The sequence below is a fragment of the Scyliorhinus canicula genome, chromosome 25, assembly GCF_902713615.1.
Source record: "Scyliorhinus canicula chromosome 25, sScyCan1.1, whole genome shotgun sequence".
Lineage (NCBI taxonomy): Eukaryota > Metazoa > Chordata > Chondrichthyes > Carcharhiniformes > Scyliorhinidae > Scyliorhinus > Scyliorhinus canicula.
The window spans coordinates 11,630,365-11,649,035 of NC_052170.1; the positions used below are offsets into that span (position 1 = coordinate 11,630,365).

General features: G+C 49.5%; 1 protein-coding gene across 1 annotated transcript in view; it reads left to right on the plus strand.

Annotated features, from left to right (window-relative positions):
• LOC119957205 (AP-1 complex subunit mu-2) overlaps nt 1–16,855 on the plus strand; it is a 36,194-nt gene extending 19,339 nt beyond the window's left edge. The window contains exons 5-12 of the mRNA XM_038785020.1: nt 148–295; nt 2,155–2,281; nt 5,831–5,973; nt 8,361–8,432; nt 10,120–10,278; nt 10,889–11,014; nt 13,685–13,760; nt 16,627–16,855. Coding sequence (XP_038640948.1) covers nt 148–295; nt 2,155–2,281; nt 5,831–5,973; nt 8,361–8,432; nt 10,120–10,278; nt 10,889–11,014; nt 13,685–13,760; nt 16,627–16,649 — 874 coding nt within the window. The 3' untranslated portion in view covers nt 16,650–16,855. The remainder of the gene's footprint in view (nt 1–147; nt 296–2,154; nt 2,282–5,830; nt 5,974–8,360; nt 8,433–10,119; nt 10,279–10,888; nt 11,015–13,684; nt 13,761–16,626) is intronic.
• Nucleotides 16,856–18,671: the final 1,816 nt, after the last annotated feature.

Here is an 18,671-nt window from a genome sequence, read left to right on the forward strand (position 1 = left end):
AAGATGCCAGCTAGGAGCCTCGGTTTGACCTCTTGGTGAAGGGGGGGCTGGGTTGGGATTCACCGCTCTGCTTCTTTGTGCGTTGTGTTCTGACTGGGAGCGAGGTGACTTGACTCATGGCTGGGCGCCCCTGTTTCAATTGGACAGGTACATCACGCAGCAGGGGCAAAAGCTGGAAGTAGCTGCCCCACGTCCGCCGGCCACAGTCACTAACGCCGTGTCCTGGAGGTCAGAGGGGCTCAAGTACAAGAAGAACGAGGTCTTTATTGATGTCATTGAAGGGGTCAACGTCTTGGTGAGTACTGCTTCTTGAGGTAACTGACTACTGTTCCGCACGTTATTGAGTCCTGGTAGGCTGAAATTCTGCTGGTGGCTTGGGTCTGGTTCCCTGCAAGAAGCTGTGAGGGTGCAGTTCCACGAGGACGGTACGTCAACCTGCGTTTCACAGCCCGAGGAAGGGGTATTAGGAGAGCTGACCACGTCAGACAAAGAGGTGAAATGAAATGAAAATCGCTTATTGTCACGAGTAGGCTTCAATGAAGTTACTGTGAAAAGCCCCTAGTCGCCACATTCCGGCACCTGTCCGGGGAGGCTGGCACGGGAATCGAACCGTGCTGCTGGCCTGCCTTGGTCTGCTTTCGAAGCCAGCGATTCAGCCCAGTGTGCTAAACAAGGAAGGTGGCAAGGGAGCTGGAAAGGTCAAGGGCTCCGAGGTGATGGGGCCGGCAAGTTGAAGGGATGGCCAATGAGTCGGAGAAACGCCAGTCAGAGATGGCAAGGGGGGTAAGGCTGTGAAAGGATTTAGAGACGAGGATAGTTCTAACCGTGAAGCCCTGGTTTGATTAGAAGCCAACATGGGTCAGCAAAGGGTCGAAGGATCAGTGAACGGATCATAGTGCAGTGGGCAGCGGATCTATAGGCGAGTGGGCACTGGGGGGGATGGGGAATGGGAGACCGACCAGGAGTCTGGAAGCCTTTGGAAGCTTTGCTCAGCCTTTATAATTTAACTTTAACCAATTTTCTGCCTGAAGATGCTCTTTTGAATGGAGTGAGAATCTACCGGGAGGGGGGGGAACACTCCCTCATGACCCCCCCGCGGGAACACTCCCTCATGACCCCCCCGCGGGAACACTCCCTCATGATCTTTCCTCACCTTCGACTTGGGACAACATTTAAAAACAACACTTATTGGGGAAGGGGGAGACGTGCTTCCTGGGGCAGAGATCAGGTGAAGGGCCAGAACTGATCTGCCACTGAATACATCCCTGACAGTCTGCCCACTCCCCACATAAAGCTTCAGGCCAACCCATCGGTCCCTTGGTTTATAGGTCCTTTGGCCCATGTGCTGCTGTCAGCACTTTGGTAGTCCCACTCCCCGCAACCCCCCCCCCACCCACCCCAATTTCCCCTCGGGCATTTATCCGTGTCCCTTTTGAAAACTCTTCTTGAATCTGCTTCAAGCCCCGTTTACAGACAGTACATTCCGGAGTTCCCATCGCTCCCTGTGTGTGGTTTTTCTTTGAACCAAAAACATTCATTTGTCGTCACTTCTGGGTTTTTTTCTTTTGCAAATCATCTGAAATTTGCCTCCTCTGGTTACTGTTCTTTGTGGCGCGGTGTTCGTTAATTTGTTCGAGTAGGGGGCGGCACGGTGGTGCAGTGGTTGGCACTGTTGCCTCAGGGCGCCCAGGACCCGGGTTCCATCCCGGCCCCGGGTTACTGTCCGTGTGGAGTTTGCACATTCTCCCCGTGTCTGCGTGGGTCTCGCCCCCACAACCCAGTAAGGTGTGCAGGGTAGGTGGATTGGCCGCGCTAAATTGCCGCTTAATTGGAAAAAGAAAGAATTGGGCTCTAAATCTATGTTTAAAAATTTGATCGAGTAAAAAGTCTTCATGATTTTGAAAGGTTCGATCAAATCTCCTCTTTATCTTCGCCGCTCAAAATGGAAGACGATGCCAAACTCTCCAGTGTCTGAATCTCTCAAGTTCTTCATCCCTGCTCTCTCCCGCACTCTCCCCGAGGCGCTGTGATTAAAGAACCGCGCCATTCTCATTGTCGCCGTGTAATGATCAGCAGGAACGGGAGGTGACGATGCTTTTCAATCCTATCAGAGTCTCCCTGTAACTTCACTCACCTCTCCTGGTCTTTGTGCAGGTCAGTGCCAATGGGAACGTCCTGCAGAGCGAGATTGTCGGCAGTGTGAAGCTGCGGGTTTTCCTCTCGGGAATGCCGGAACTTCGGCTGGGACTGAACGACAAGGTCCTCTTCGAACTAACAGGCCGTAAGTAGCTTGGCAGCACCCTGCCAGTGGTGACCATCTAATCAGATCAGATAACACGGGGGATTCTGCTGCCTGTGCTGTCAGAGGATGTTGTTGCTTAGTGCGAGTCGAGTGATATCCTCAAAACGGTATTCGCCTGGAGGGACGGTGAGAATGTGGCTCATTCCTTTAGTGGCACATCGCAGGTACCCGCTGATGGGCAATGATCTCAATAGATCCACAGGCTAGTTTGAGGATAATTATTGGAAGGTTCTCTGTCTCAGCCATTGAGTTGCTCCTTTCCTGGAGCCCAGAGAAAGGTGTTAGATAAATTGCCATGATTTTGTGTATGTCAAGTTTTCACGTTCTTCACTTTAGTAGCTTTTGGTGACGAGCCTCTTCCCCCGCCTCCCCCTCCTGATGTCTCTTCCCCTGCTGATGTCTCTACCTCTCTCTGACCATCTCTCTTTCTGAAAAGAAAATTCATGTGGTGGCGATATACTGAGCAGCTGAAGTACAAAGGCGTTACATCATGTACCCCCCCCCCCCCCCCCCCCCCCCCCCTCCCGTGCCAGCCAAAGCGATGGCGATGTCTTGGCAGTGGGTGGGGTTAGACTGGGACTTGGTTATGCGTTGCATATCCCTGGAGATGCAGTGGATAGTAAACCATCCCTGGTGCAATGCTACTGCCACTTATTGAGCTTTGAGTGTATTACTAAACCGAGCACTTCTAAATCAATCTCACTCATGGGGTCATAGTGTCGGGATCGGGGGTGGACCATTTGGCGCTGAGATGAGATGAGGCGTCCACACAGAGGATTGTGAATTCTCTACTCTGAGAGCTGTCAGTCCTTGCGTTTATTCAAGGCTGAGACTAATGGCCACTTGTAATAACCCTCACGAGACATACGCTGACGGCCCATTTGATCTCCCCATGGGACTCGTGGAATACAAGCTCCCCCATGAATAGGCAGGGGCTGATCAGCTGGGGCTCTTACAAACTGCATAAAAGCTGGCCCAGATAATGAACTGGAAACATTGCTGAAAGGAAGGACAGTGGACAGGCAACGGCGGGCATTCAAGGAATGAACAGGTGAACTGCAAAAGTTGTTTATTCCGATTTGGTGCAAGAGTAGAAAGAGAACTGTGGCCAAACCATGGCTTACAGGAAAAACTAGAGATCGTATTAGATTCCAGAAGAAGCATACAAATTAGCAAGAAAAAGCACTGGACCTGAGGATTGGGAACTGTTTAGAATTCAACAAATGCAGACCAAAATTTTTTTTAAAACATTTAGAGTACCCAATTCTTTTTTAAGGGGCAATTTAGCCAATGCACCTACCCTGCACATCTTTGGGTTATGGGGTGAGACCCACACAGACACTGGGAGAATGTGCAAACTCCACACGGACAATGACCCAGTGCCGGGATCGAACCCAGGTTCCCGGCGCCGTGAGGCAGCAGTGCTAACCACTGCAACACCGTGCCGCCCTGTCCAAGGGATTGATTTAAGAAGGGGAAAATACAATTTGAAATTAAGCTAGCGGGGAACATAAAATATGTAAAGAGAAAAAAATTGATAAAAATGAATGTTGCCCCCTTACAGTCAGAAACCGGGGAATTCATAACTGTGATCAAAGAAATGGCTGAGGAGCTAAATTAGCACTTCGCTTTTATCTTCACAAAGGAAGATATGAATAATGTACTGGAAGTTCTAAGAAACGCAAGTTTTAGTGAGGAGCTGAAGGAAATTAGTATTAGTAAATAAATGGTTTTGGCAAAATTAATGGGATTGAAGACAGACAAAACTCCAGGGTTTGATAATCTTCATCCCAGAGTAGTCAAGGGAGTGACCCTAGAAATAGTAGATCCATTGGTGGTAATTTTCAACAATTCTTTGGACTCAGAAATGGTTCCTAAAGATTGGAGGGTAGCAAATATAACCCTGCTTTCTTAAAAGGCAGGTAGATAGAAAATGGAACTTTCGACCAGTGAGTCTAACTTCGGCAGTAGGGAAGTTGCTGGAGGCCATGATCAAAGATTTCATAGCATAGCATTTGGAAAGTAGTTGTACAATCATGCTTGACAAATCTACTGGAATTCTTTGAAGATGTAGTGGAGTTGACTAGGGAGAACCGGTGGATGTGGTATATTTCGACTTTTAGAAGACTTTCGACAAGGTCTCGCATAGCAGATTATTATGTAAAGTTAAAGCAGATGGGATTGCGGGTAGTGTCTTTGAGTTGGAAAGAAATCTGGTTAGCAGACAGGCAGCAAACAGTTAGAATAAATGGGTCTTTTTCCAATTGGTAGAGAGTGACTACTGGGGTACCGCAGGGGTCTGTGCTGGGACCCCAACTGTTCACATTATATATTAATGCCTTGGATGAAGGAACTGAGTGTATTACCTCCAAATCTGAAGATGACACAAAGTTGGGTGGGTGAACTGTGAGGAGGATGCGGAGATGCTTCAGCGGGATTTGGACAGGCTGAGTGAGTGGGCAGATGCGGGGCAGATACAGTTCAATGTGGATAAATGTAAGGTTACCCGCTTCAGTAGCAAAAATAGGAAGGCAGATTATTATTTGAATGGGTGTAAATTGAAAGATGTGGATACTCAGCGAGACTTTGGTGTCCTTGTGCATCAGTCGCTGAAAGTAAGCGCGCAGGTACTGCAGGCAGTAAAAGAAGGCAAATGGTGTGTTGGCCTTCATAGCGAGAGGATTTGGGTATAGGAATAGGGATGTTTTACTGCAATTGTATCGGGCATTGGTGAGGCCACACCTGGAGTATTGTGTGCGGTGTTGGTGTCTATATCTGAGGAAGGATGTTCATGCTGTGGAGGGAGGGCTGCGAAGGTTTACCAGGCTGATTCCTGGGGTGGCGGGACTGTCATACGATGAGAGACTAAGTCAGTTAGGATTATATTCGTTGGAGTTTAGAAGAGTGAGAGGGGATCTCACAGAAACTTACAAAATTCTAACAGGATTAGACAGGGTAGATTCAGAAAGAATGTTCCCGATGGTGGGGGAGTCCAGAACTAGGGGTCATAATTTGAGGATAAGGGGTAAAACCTTTAGGACTGAGGTGAGGAGAAATTTCTTCACCCAGGGAGTGGTGAATCTGTAGCATTCCCTGCCACAGATAGAAGTTGAGGCCAAAACATTGTGTAATTTCAAGAAGGAATTCAATATCGCTCTTGGGGCTGAAGGGATCAAGGGATATGGGGGGGGGGGGGGAGGTGGGATCGGGGTATTGAACTTGATGATCAGTCATGATCGTAATGAATGGCGGAGCAGGGTCGAAGGGCCGAATGGTCTCCTGCTTCTATTTTCTGTGTATGTCTCACTCTCTCACTCCATAGCTGTCTCTCTCTTTCTCTCTTTTCTTCCACGCACATGCTCTCTCTCTCTCTCTTCTTGCTCTCTCTTTCACACTCTCACTTTCTTCCACCTCTCTCTTTCTCCATCGCCTTTGATGCTTCCTCTTAGAAATGAACGAGAAGAGATTTCTGGGCGCCTGTGTGCTGCTTTCGGCTGTTGTTAATTCTTTTCCGTCTCCCTGGTCTAGGAGGCAAGAGTAAGTCTGTTGAGATGGAAGACGTGAAGTTCCATCAGTGTGTCAGGCTCTCTCGATTCGAAAATGACCGGACAATTTCCTTCATACCCCCGGATGGAGATTTTGAACTGATGTCTTATCGATTGAACATCCACGTGAGTGAGAATGTTTTAAATTATTATTTTTTTCTTTCTCTCCGTTTTCCGTATCGACTTTTTCCTAAATGCTCTGTCTGTGCAGAAACCCCACCGGAGCTTGGCTTCGGGTGTTCCATGGTTGCCGGCTCTAGGTCGAAGCAATGAGGGGTAAATTAAACATTGTGAGTCCAAACATGTAACACGGTGACTGTAACAATTCTTTTATTTTATTTTTTTTATTTTTATTTTTATTTTATTTTATTTTTTATTTTTTTTTAAAAATTTAGATTACCCAATTATTTTTTCCAATTAAGGGGCAATTTAGCGTGGCCAATCCACCTACTCTGCACATTTTTGGGTTGTGGGGGCGAAACCCACGCAGACACGGGGAGAATGTGCAAACTCCACACGGACAGTGACCCAGAGCCGGGATCGAACCTGGGACCTCAGCGCCGTGAGGCGGTTGTGCTAACCACTAGGCCACCGTGCTGCCCTTCAATTCTTTTATTTAACCTCTACCGTGGGCTTTAAGAGGAGGTCTTGTAGGGGCAATGGGTCGGCATCTCTGCCTCTGAGCCGGAAACTCCGGGGTCGAATCCCACCCCAGGACTTGACGGCTGAGGAAGGTGGGTTCATAACGCAGCCAAACAGGTCGCGTGTCAACAATGAAATTCTTCCAAACGTGCCAATGGTTGGTGGTGTGGGCGGGAGAGACTCCTGGTCAGCCAGACTCGATGTGGAGCGGCGTCCCCTCAAGGTATAGGCCCCTTAGCGACAGACTTGCGGCCTGTCGCAGGAATGACAGCTATGGAAACGGAGGGGAGTCTGTGTTGGTGCAACCACTAGGCTGGGGTTGAGAATTGGAATGGGTCTTTAAGGCTATGACATGAAATCATTGATTGGTGACAGCGCAGCCATGGTTAAAAGTGGCAGCACCGAGTCAGAGAGAGAGTGAGAGTGAGGGGGAAGTGCCAGAGACCGACATTTCGAGCCATTTACTGTGTATCCCAGTCCTCCATTTTGTAGTCAAGGCTCCAATTATAGGTTTGGCTTGAACTCCCGCGGCCTACCTCCCTCACTTTGGGTTTTCACTCTGGTGGAGGTGGAAAGCCCAACTCCCCTTTCCTCTTCGTGGTGAGAACTCCAGGACAGTCAAACCCTCATTTTCCTCAGGAAGAGTTTTTGTCTTCAACCACTTGCCAAGGCTCCTTTGGCTGCAACTTCCAAACCCCCAATCCCCATTGGCTGGAAGGGCAATTGATGCCCGAGAACATCGTCACCTGCAAGTTCCCTTTCAAGTCGCACACCATCCCAACTTGGAACTGCATCACCATTCATTCCTGTCGCTGGGTCAGAATCCTGGAACTCTCTTCCTCTCGGGTATACTTACGCCACATGCTGAAGGAGTTCAACTTACCACAACCTTCCCCTGAGCAATTAGGACCGTGTTGTGTGTGCCTGCATGCCACTGTAATGTAAAGGTGCTCAGCAGAGCAAAGGTTAATGTGGTACTGGAGAATGGTACTGGAGAATGGCACCACAGTATGCTGTATAGAGTCACATGGTAATAGACTCGGAGAACCATCTAGAAGGAGCCTGCATGGAGACAGCAGCACCATTCTTGGCAGTAACTGGGGATCTGCACATCTTTAAAGGTGACCACTGAGTAGGGCGGCATGTGGCGCAGTGGTTAGCACTGGGACTGCGCGCTGAGGACCCGGGTTTGAATCCCGGCCCTGGGTCACTGTCCGTGTGGAGTTTGCACATTCTCCCCATGTCTGCGTGGGTTTCACCCCCACAACCCAAAGATGTGCAGGGTAGGTGCATGGCTAAATTGCCCCTTATTTATAAATTTAGAGTACCCAATTCATTTTTTCCCAATTAAGGGGCAATTTAGCGTGGCCAATCCACCTACCCTGCGCATCTTTGGGCTGTGGGGGCGAGACCCACACGAACGCGGGGAGAATGTGCAAACTCCACACGGACAGTGACCCAGAGCCGGGATCGAACCTCGGCGACGTTAGCAGTAGTGCTAACCACTGCGCCATCGTGCTGCCCTTGGCCACACTGAGATGTTCGTGTTTGAACATACAAGTCTCAAGATCTCATGCTTGAGACGCCAAACAAACCCATAACATCGGGGATAACAAATGTTGGCCTAGCCAAGGATGTTCACGGCCCAAGGATGAACAAAAGGAGCATACTCTACCGGAAATGGCAGCCGAGGCAACGTACCGAGGGCATTCTGGTGGAGATGGGAGGGCTGGGGGCTGAGTATCTACGAAGGGTTAAAAATGCAAACCTGGGCTGCCCTGACCCAGGGGCATTCGTCTCCTGGAGCAAGCACAGTCTAAAGTGATATGGAAACTGAATTTCAAAAGCTCTCTTTTTTTTTTAAAATTTAGGTAAAACCTCTAATTTGGATTGAATCAGTGATCGAGAAGTTTTCTCACAGTCGGGTGGAATATATGATTAAGGTAAAAGGCAACTCCCCAAATCCAATTTATGGATATTAAGTGACCAATTGAAACAACCTTCCCTTCTTTATTGAAGCTGCTATGGTTCTTTTTCCTGGGAAATTCTTTCACTCATCGCTGAATCCCACATCCCTTCCTCCCATCGCGTAGAGTCCTCTCTTATCCGATGGTTGCTATTCGCGGTGTATCAGCTTGGGGCAAGACCGGGCCCCAGGCCCAGAGAACTACCTCAGGCAGCGCGTGGATTAAACCCCCTTCTGTCGGTGCGATTCGGCACCAGACTCCGGCCATCGAACCGGCTCGCCTTCCCAAGTCCTCCTTCTGTTCCTCCTCCCTGCGGTCAAATGAATACTCACCACGTTAGCCCATCTCCAGCCCATGTACCACAAAACTACTCTTGCCTCCGTTTCGCTTTCCACCAGCTACTAAGTTTGGCTTTATCTAAAAAATTTTAAAATAATAACAATTTTGGTCTGATAATATTCCTGGGAATGACTTGAAATATTTTACTGTACTGAAGGCGCACTATAGAGGTTTAAGGGCAGTAATTTTGTCTCCTCTACCGTCCAATCTGAGGTTAAATGTTGGAAGGTTATTGGCTACTGAACAGTGTCTCTCAGAGCAGTTTTTTGTGCCTTAAGTAGGTTCATTTGAAGACTTTGGTTAGAGTACCAAATTATTTTTTTCCAATTAAGGGGTAATTTAGCGTGGCCAATCCACCTACTCTGCACATATTTGGGTTGTGGGGGCGAAACCCACGCAGACACGGGGAGAATGTGCAAACTCCACACGGACAGTGACCCAGAGCCGGGATCGAACCTGGGGCCTCTGCGCCATGAGGCAGCAATGCTAACCACTGCGCCACCGTGCTGCCCATTGTAAATCTTTGCTAACAAGTAGAAATATTTCCACATGCACAGTAAAGGGTTCATGTAAGGAGATCTCTCCATGTCTAAGTCTACGCACATCTCCATAAAGAGTAATCGTTTTTGAGGAGTTACCGTCTCGAGTCGAGCAGCTTTGGGAGACTAGACTATCCCCAAAGAACTTTGTCCAGACCCCGACCACACGATGAAGGATTGAACCCTAGGCTATTTACAGCTGCTGTGTACTCAGCGGGAGTTCTGCTCGAGGTGGGAACTGCTCCTTCCTGAAGATCACCGATACTCAGTCAACCATGTTGATGCAACATGGTTATTACATCAGCATCATGTATGCTCCCGGTGTTAACCCTTCACGCGCCCAAGCCCAAGTGGAAAGGGAGAAACAGAGGGGTAGATGTTCTGGTCCCAGCCCTGGGCCTCACGGGAAGCGTCATGGGCCGAATAATCTGACGGATCGTTTAAAGGTCCGTCAACCTCGGGCTGGAATTCCAGGTCTCCGGAAGGGCCCGGCCGCAGAATCCTGCCCATAAAGGAAATTATTCTTTTATTTTTTTTTGTAGTACAATGGTCCAGCATGTACAGGGTTAATGTGGGGCATGACGCCCATGTTGTTGAATATCCACCCAGCATGTCCTATCCGGGTTCGTCCATGAAGGGAGGCGGCGACATGAGATACCGGGGGGGGGGGGGGGGGGGGGGGGCTGCCACTGCAAGAGGAGTCTGCTATCTTTAGGGCATGATGGGTAGAGAATTTCTCAGGGGTCAACCAGCTGAAAGTTTGTTCTTTCCCACCCCCCTTACAGGCCAAGAGTCAGTTCAAGAAGCAGTCCGTGGCCAACAATGTGGAGATCGTTATCCCGGTGCCCAGCGACGCAGATTCGCCCAAGTTCAAGACCAGTGTGGGCAGTGCCAAGTGGGTTCCTGAAAACAACACCGTGGTGTGGACCATCAAATCCTTACCTGTGAGTGGCACTCGCTGCGTCCAATGTGGCAAACCCTCGGCTCCGTGGGTGGCATTCTTGTGAGTCAGTTAGTGATGGGGTTTGAGCCCTACCCCAGAGATTTGTGCCCATGATCCAGGCTGGCACTCTGGTGCCAGTGCCGGGGGGGGGGGGGGCGCTGCACCGTCAGAGGTGCCATCTTCTGGATAAGACCAATGCCTCATCGGCCCCCTCGGGTGGATGTAAAAGGTCCTGCGGCATAATTTCCAATAAAGGAAAGGGAGTTATTGCCAGTGTCCTGGCCGACATCACTTTTAAGAGAAAAAAAAATACCCCGATGATCTGGTCATTTATGTTGCTGTTTTGGGGGAAACTTGCTGTGCGGAAATTCGCTGCGGTGTTTCCTACATCACAACGGTGCCTATCCCTCATTGGCTGTAAAGCTCTTCGGAATGTCGTGAGTATGGGAAAATTTGCTGCTCGAGTCCAAGTCTTCCTTTTATAAAGGGAATATGAGAAAGGATAGATATTAGAGTGGATAGCACTGGAGTAAGTGGAGTGGAGTCGTTTCTAATTGCCCACTGCTCTAGTGGAAATCGCTCTTTCAGTTTTCGTACCTTTTCTCTGTCAGGGCGGAAAGGAATATTTGATGCGGGCTCACTTCGGCCTACCAAGCGTGGAGAATGAAAACGCTGAAGGAAAGCCTCCGATCTCGGTGAAATTCGAAATCCCGTACTTCACGGTATCTGGGGTGCAGGTCAGTACTAATGTGCGATTGGCTGCGGAGGTTGGGGGGGGGGGTGGGTGTATAACCATGCAGGTACAGCAGGCGGCAAAGGGTATGTTGGCCTTCATTGACGAGAGGATTCGAGTACAGGAGCAGGGATGTCTTGCTGCAATTATACAGGGGCCTTGGTGAGGCCGCACCTGGAATATTGTGGGCAGTTTTGGTCTTCTTATCTAAGGAAGGATGTTCCTGCTCTCGAGGGAGTGTAGCGAAGGTTTGCCGCACTGATTCCTGGGATGGCGGGATGGATGTATGAGGGAAGATTGAGTCGGTTAGGATTGGGTTCGCTGGGGTTCAGAAGAATGGGGTGGCGGGGGGAAGGAATCTCATAGAAACCTATAAAATTCTAACAGGGTACAAAGAACAAAGAAAATTACAGCACAGGAACAGGCCCTTCGGCCCTCCCAGCCTGCGCCGATCCAGATCCTTTATCTAAACCTGTTGCCTATTTTCCAAGGACCTACTTCCCTCTGTTCCCTGCCCGTTCATATATCTGTCCAGATACATCTTAAATGATGCTATCGTGCCCGCCTCTACCACCTCCGCTGGCAAAGCATTCCAGGCACCCACCACCCTCTGCGTAAAAAACTTTCCACGCACATCTCCCTTAAACTTTCCCCCTCTCACCTTGAAATTGTGACCCCTTGTAATTGACACCCCCACTTTTGGAAAAAGCTTGCTGCTATCCACCCTGTCCATACCTCTCATAATTTTGTAGCCCTCAATCAGGTCCCCCCTCAACCCCCGTCTTTCCAACGAAAACAATCCTTTTTTTTTCTTTTTTTAAAAAAAAAATTTAGATTAGCCAATTATTTTTTCCAATTAAGGGGCAATTTAGCGTGGCCAATCCACCTACTCTGCACATTTTTGGGTTGTGGGGGCGAAACCCACGCAGACACGGGGAGAATGTGCAAACTCCACACGGACAGTGACCCAGAGCCGGGATCGAACCTGGGACCTCAGCGCCGTGAGGCGGGTGTGCTAACCACTAGGCCACCGTGCTGCCCCACGAAAACAATCCTAATCTACTCAACCTTTCTTCATAGCTAGCACCCTCCATACCAGGCAACATCCTGGTGAACCTCCTCTGCACCCTCTCTAAAGCATCCACATCCTTCTGGTAATGTGGCGACCAGAACTGCACGCAGTATTCCAAATGTGGCCTAACCAAAGTCCTATACAACTGTAACATGACCTGCCGACTCTTGTACTCAATACCCCGTCCGATGAAGGCAAGCATGCATTAGGCCTTCTTGACCACTCTATCAACCTGCGTTGCCACCTTCATGGTACAATGGACCTGAACTCCCAGATCCCTCTGTACATCAATTTTCCCCAGGATTCTTCCATTGACTGTATAGTCCGCTCTTGAATTCGATTTTCCAAAATGCATCACCTCACATTTGCCTGGATTGAACTCCATCTGCCATTTCTCTGCCCAACTCTCCAATCTATCTATATTTTGCTGTATTCTCTGACAGTCCTCCTCGCTATCTGCAACTCCACCAATCTTAATATCATCTGCAAACTTACTAATCCGACCACCTATACCTTCCTCCAGATCATTTATGTATATCACAAACAACAGTGGTCCAAGCACGGATCACCATGGAGTCCGATCACCACTAGTCACCTTTCTCCATTTTGTGACACTCCCTTCCACCACTACTCTCTGTTTCCTGTTGCCCAGCCAGTTCTTTATCCATCTAGCTAGTACACCCTGAACCCCATACGACTTCACTTTTTCCATCAACCTGCCATGGGAAACTTTATCAAACGCCTTACTGAAGTCCATGTATATGACATCTACAGCCCTTCCCTCATCAGTTAACTTTGTCACTTCCTCAAAGAATTCTATTAGGTTCAGGAAGGATGGTCCCGATGGTGGGGGGGTGTTCAGAACCAGGAGTTCTGAGGATACAGGGTAGACAATTTAGGACTGAGATGGGGAAAGTATTTTCACCCAAAGAGTGGTTGGCCTATGGAATTTATTACCACAAGGAGTAATTGTGGCTGTTTTCAAGCAGCAGTGAGATATAGCACATGGGGCGAAGGAGATCAAAGGATATGGTGGGGGGGAGAGAGGGGGGGGGAAAGTGGGATTCGGCTATTGAGTTCGATGATCAGCCATGATCATATTGAATGGTGGAGCAGGCTCGAAGGGCCGAATGGCCTCCTCCAGCTCCTATTTTCTACGTTTCTATATTCACTGAAGGGTAGCGCGGTAGCACAGTGGTTAACACTGTCGCTTCACAGCTCCAGGTCCCAGGTTCGATTCCCGGCTTGGGTCATTGTCTGTGCGGAGTCTGCACATCCTGCCCGTGTGTGCGTGGGTTTTCCCCGGGTGCTCCGGTTTCCTTCCACAGTCCAAAGACGTGCAGGTTAGGTGGATTGGCCGTGATAAATTGCCCTTCGTGTCCAGGGCGGCTGGATGGGGTTGCTGGGTTTACAGGTATGGGGCGGGGATGTGGGCTTAAGTGGGCTGCTCTTTCCAAGGGCCAGTGCAGACTCAATGGGCCGAATAGCCTCCTCCTGCAGGTAAATTCTATGTCCATGTCTCCTGGGAACCCCGCGCCCCTTCAAATTGAGCACTACCCCACTCCACCGTGATTAACTCTTAGTCTTTCCTTTGCTTCATAGGTGAGGTACATGAAGATTATCGAGAAAAGTGGCTATCAGGCCCTACCCTGGGTCAGGTATATAACTCAAAGTGGAGGTTAGTATTTCCTTGCTAAGAGAGAGAGAGACGGGGTTTAAATTTAAAGTGTGTGTGGACGTATTTTCCCATCTGATTGCATTAGGAAGCTCGTGAATGTGCAACGTGTCTTATGATCTCATTCGATGAGGTGCCAAACCAAGTGTTCAGTCACACAGAAGGGACACCTCCCATTTCTTTTTGAAGGAAAGCACGATACTTGCTGAGGGAATGGTTCACCCCAACAGCAGAAAGCACGAGCTTCACCAGCGAGACTCCCAGCTCTCCGATCACCCACCTGCGACCTCCCAAGTACCCTGTAGTCTCACTGGATCCAGGTCGTAGCGGTTTCAGTGGGCGGAAAGAGGCCCTTCAGCCCATCGTGTCTGCACCGGCCATCAAGCACCTATCCCAATCCCATTTTCCAGCTCAGCCTTGTACGCTATGGCGTTTCGAAGTGCCCATCCAAATGGTTCTTAAACGTTATGAGGATTCCCTCCTCCACCACCCTTTCAGGCAGTGAGTTCCAGACTCCCACCACCCTCTGGGTGGAAAGGCTTTTCCTCAAATCCCCTCCAAATCTCCTGCCCCCTTGCCTTAAATTTCAAACCCCCTGCTTCTTGACCCCCTCCGCTCAGGGGGAAAAGTTTCTTCCTGTCCACCTCAGAATTTTGTACACCTCAATCGGGTTGCCCCTCGACCTTCTCTGCTCCAAGAAACACAACCCCAGCCTGACCAGCCTCTCTCCACAGCCCAGGTAACATCCTGGTCAATCTCCTCTGCACCCTCTTTGGTACAATCACATCCTTCCCATAGGCCGCTGCAGCAAAGACAATCTCTTCAGACCCCAATGGTCTTCGCAGAAAGGGAGAGAGCGAGCGAGACCCCTTCACTCAATTTGGGATGCATTTAAGTCCTGTGTGAGGAAGTATATTGTACTAACTCTGCTTAACGGGCGGGGGGGTCCTTCTAAATTTTGCTGTACAGGGTTGTAACCTCTGGGATGAACTCCCTTGGTCTTCTTCGCAATAGTGGCTTTGGGATCGATTTTATATGTCATCCAAAAGACGGCACCTCTGACAGTACAACACCCCGCCAGTGTTGCACTGGACAGTCAGCCTTGAATTCTGTGCTTGGAGTAAGACTTGAACCCAACTCTGAGTCACGGCAGGCGGGAGTCATGCCTGATCTGACCAGCACGTCCTACCCTGCTTTATCCCCCTGCTCTGCCTTGTCTGAAGGTGCTGAGGGATTCTGGGACATGGCCCCCGTGCGGTGCTGGAATGTGCTGAACTCGACCTTTCTCGAAGCCTGATAGCCCGCGCTTTGCCAGAGTTGCACTTGATAATAAGAAGCAACATCTGTGATACATTGGGGCGGGATTTTCCAGCCGTTCCTGTCGGTGGGATCTTCCTCTGCCGTTGACGGCGGCCCCCACCCTATCCGCTGAGGGTTCCCCCGACGGCAGAAGGTGCAAGCGACAAGAAATCCCGTGGACAGCGGAGGGACCAGAAGATCAGTCCGCCGGCCAATGGCGGTTCAGCCATGGCGGACCGTTTCCACTTCCAGAAAACACCACAGTGGGGGCAACGGAAAATCCCATCCGTTGCACTGAGGACCCAGGTTCGATCCCGGCCCCGGATCACTGACTTTGTGGAGTTTGCACATTCTCCCCATGTCATTTTTTAAATATAAATTTAGGGTGCCCAATTCATTTTTCCCAATTAAGGGGCAATTTAGCGTGGCCAATCCACCTACCCTGCACATCTTTGGGTTGTAGGGGCGAAATCCACGCAAACACGGGGAGAATGTGCAAACTCCATACGGACAATGACCCAGAGCCAGGATCGAACCTGGGACCTCGGTGCGGTGCTAACTAATATGCCACCATGCTGCCCTTTCTCCCCGTGTTTGCATGGGTCTTATCCCCACAACCCAAAAAGATGTACAGGGTGTGGTGATGTGCATCACTGTAAATACACAAGGGGTTAATGTAAATACATGTCGACTAGCTAGACACTAGAGGGAGCACCAGAGACATGACACACAGACACTCAACCAATAGATCAGTTAGATAGGACACGACCAATGGGCATTCGCGATACACACAGAGGTGACATGACCACAGGAGGGCATTACACCAACCCATATATAAAAGGACACCACACACATGATCTTCCTCTTTCCAGTGGAGACAGTCAGTGAGTCGAGACACAGGGTTCATTCAACATCACGCCCACCACGTGGATTGTAGCAGACTGGTTAGTCAGTCTGAGTAGCTATAGTAGGATTAACAGTAGTGGTGAACCGGAGTAATAGAAGTGTAAATAGTTTAATAAACGTGTTGAAGTTAGCTCCACGTCTGAACCTTCCTTTGTCAAGTGCACCACAAGGAAGCCGCATATGCTACGCTTAGAGCATAACAAGACACAGGGTGGGTGGATTGGCCAGGTTAAATTACCCCTTAATTGGGGGGGGGGAGGGAAAAAAAAGAATTGGGTACTCTAAAATTTATTTTGAAAAAACAAACAAGAAAGAAAGTCCCGCCCATTGAAGATAATTTTCAGCATTAGCTCAATTGTCTGACTGATTGAGATCAGCTGACAACAACACCGAGCCGATATCGGCCCTGTGATGTCCTGAACGGTGACGTGCCAGCACCTCACCTCCATGCTGGAGTAAGCCGTGGCGCGTAGGAGTGAGGGTGTGGCAGTTGACGCACACAGGCCTTTAACAAGCTGGGAACTCGAGATAAGGGCTGACCAGTGCCCTTTCACTGTGAATCTGATGGTTAAGAAAAAAATCAAATTCTGATTTTTGGGCCTTTGAAGGCAGCTGAAACCTAATCTGAACGGGTTGTCCTGTAACTCTGCGTCTTATTTTACAGATTACCAACTCCGAACGCATTAACAGCCGGGACAACTCGAGAAATGCCATTCGCTATTTTTTTTTTCCCCCCCCCCCTCTCGGACGGAGAAACCAGGCTGCTTCTTCCCATTGTCCCAGCGGTCTTCCATCATCCTGTCGAAATCTGTCCTGGTCTGTTGATGTATTCTCATAACAACTGGTGTCCCTGCCACCTTATTGAATAAACGGTGAGGTGCTTTGTGGAACTAGCCCCGATATAACTTCATTTGAGCGTACGAACATACGAATCAGGAGCAGGCGGAGGCCACTGGCCCCTCGGGTCTGCTCCACCAGCCAATAAGTTCATGGTTGATCTGATTGTAACTACAACCCTACATTTCCTGCCGATCTCCCCCCGCCCCCTCAGTTATCAGAAATCAACCATTGATCAATTCACGCAAAATACAGTAGCATGGTGGTTAGCATAAATGCTTCACAGCTCCAGGGTCCCAGGTTCGATTCCCGGCTGGGTCACTGTCTGTGTGGAGTCTGCACGTCCTCCCCCTGTGTGCGTGGGTTTCCTCCGGGTGCTCCGGTTTCCTCCCACAGTCCAAAGATGTGTGGGTTAGGTGGATTGGCCAGGCTAAATTGCCCTTAGTGTCCTAAAAAGTAAGGTTAAGGGGGGGTTGTTGGGTTACGGGTATAGGGTGGATACGTGGGTTTGAGTAGGGTGATCATGGCTCGGCACAACATCGAGGGCCGAAGGGCCTGTTCTGTGCTGTACTGTTCTATATTCTATATAGCGATTTGACAGCGATAGCAGGAGGCCATTCAGCCTCTCGAGTCTGTTCTGCCATTGAGCTCGACCACAGCCGACCTGTGGTTCGACTCCACCCATTCCCCTTTGCTCCGGATCCCTTTGACGTCCTTCCTTACCAAACAGGAATCACCCGTCTTGAACATTCCGATCGCGCCGCGATCTTTCAGGGAGACAATCCAAGATTTGGGATGGATGTCATGACGTTTTCAAATTTGAGCCCCGGTTCTTCTTTGATTTTTAGAAAGAAGAGGAGAAATTTGGAAGCTAAGAAGGTGGCTTCAGTCGAGGTGACCACGGGAACGGTCAGGTCGGATGCAGAGAGAAAGTTTCTTCTTGTGGGTCGAGGGGAACAGTCCTTACCCAGAGGGAGCGAAGCAGATAGATTCGATGCTTTTAAGGCGGGAGGGGTAGCGTTAGCTAAGCAGTTGAGGGAGAAGGGAACAGAGGGTTGCGATGGTAGATCTGAATGAGGAAAGATGGGAGGGGATTTGAGTGGAGCATGACCATCAGTGTGGACTGGTTGGGTTGAATGGGGAACATCCACACTTTTTTCATTTCAAGTGGTCCACCATCATCATTCTCTTTCTCCCTCTAGGTCTACCTCCCTCTAATCTATCTCCCCGTCACCTCCTACACTCCTGAGAAGGTGGTCGATCCAACCTTTTTTCTTGATAATATTCACTAACGCCCTCCCCCCCCCCCCCCCCCCCCCCACCAACTTCCTGAGGACTTTGTTGTTTCTCTTGCATTGCCTCCCCGCTGTGTCCTTCTCCAGTGCCACCTTCCGCAACTCTGCCGTTTCTTTCTGCTTTCCAGTGGCATTCCACAGGGATCAAGTTCTGGGTCCTCTGCTGTTTGTGATTTTCATTAATGACTTGGATGAGGGAGTTGAAGGATGGGTCAGTAAACATTCAGATGATACGAAGATTGGTGGAGTTGTTGATAGTGGGGAGGGCTGTTGTCGGCTGCAAAGAGACATAGATAGGATGCAGAGCTGGGCTGAGAAGTGGCAGATGGAGTTTAACCCTGACAAGTGTGAGGTTGTCCATTTTGGAAGGACAAATATGAATGCGGAATACAGGGTTAACGGTAGGGTTCTTGGCAATGTAGAGGAGCAGAGAGATCTTGGGGTCTATGTTCATAGATCTTTGAAAGTTGCCACTCAAGTGGATAGAGCTGTGAAGAAGGCCTATGGTGTGCTAGCGTTCATTAACAGAAGGATTAAGTTTAAGAGCCGTGAGGTGATGATGCAGCTGTACAAAACC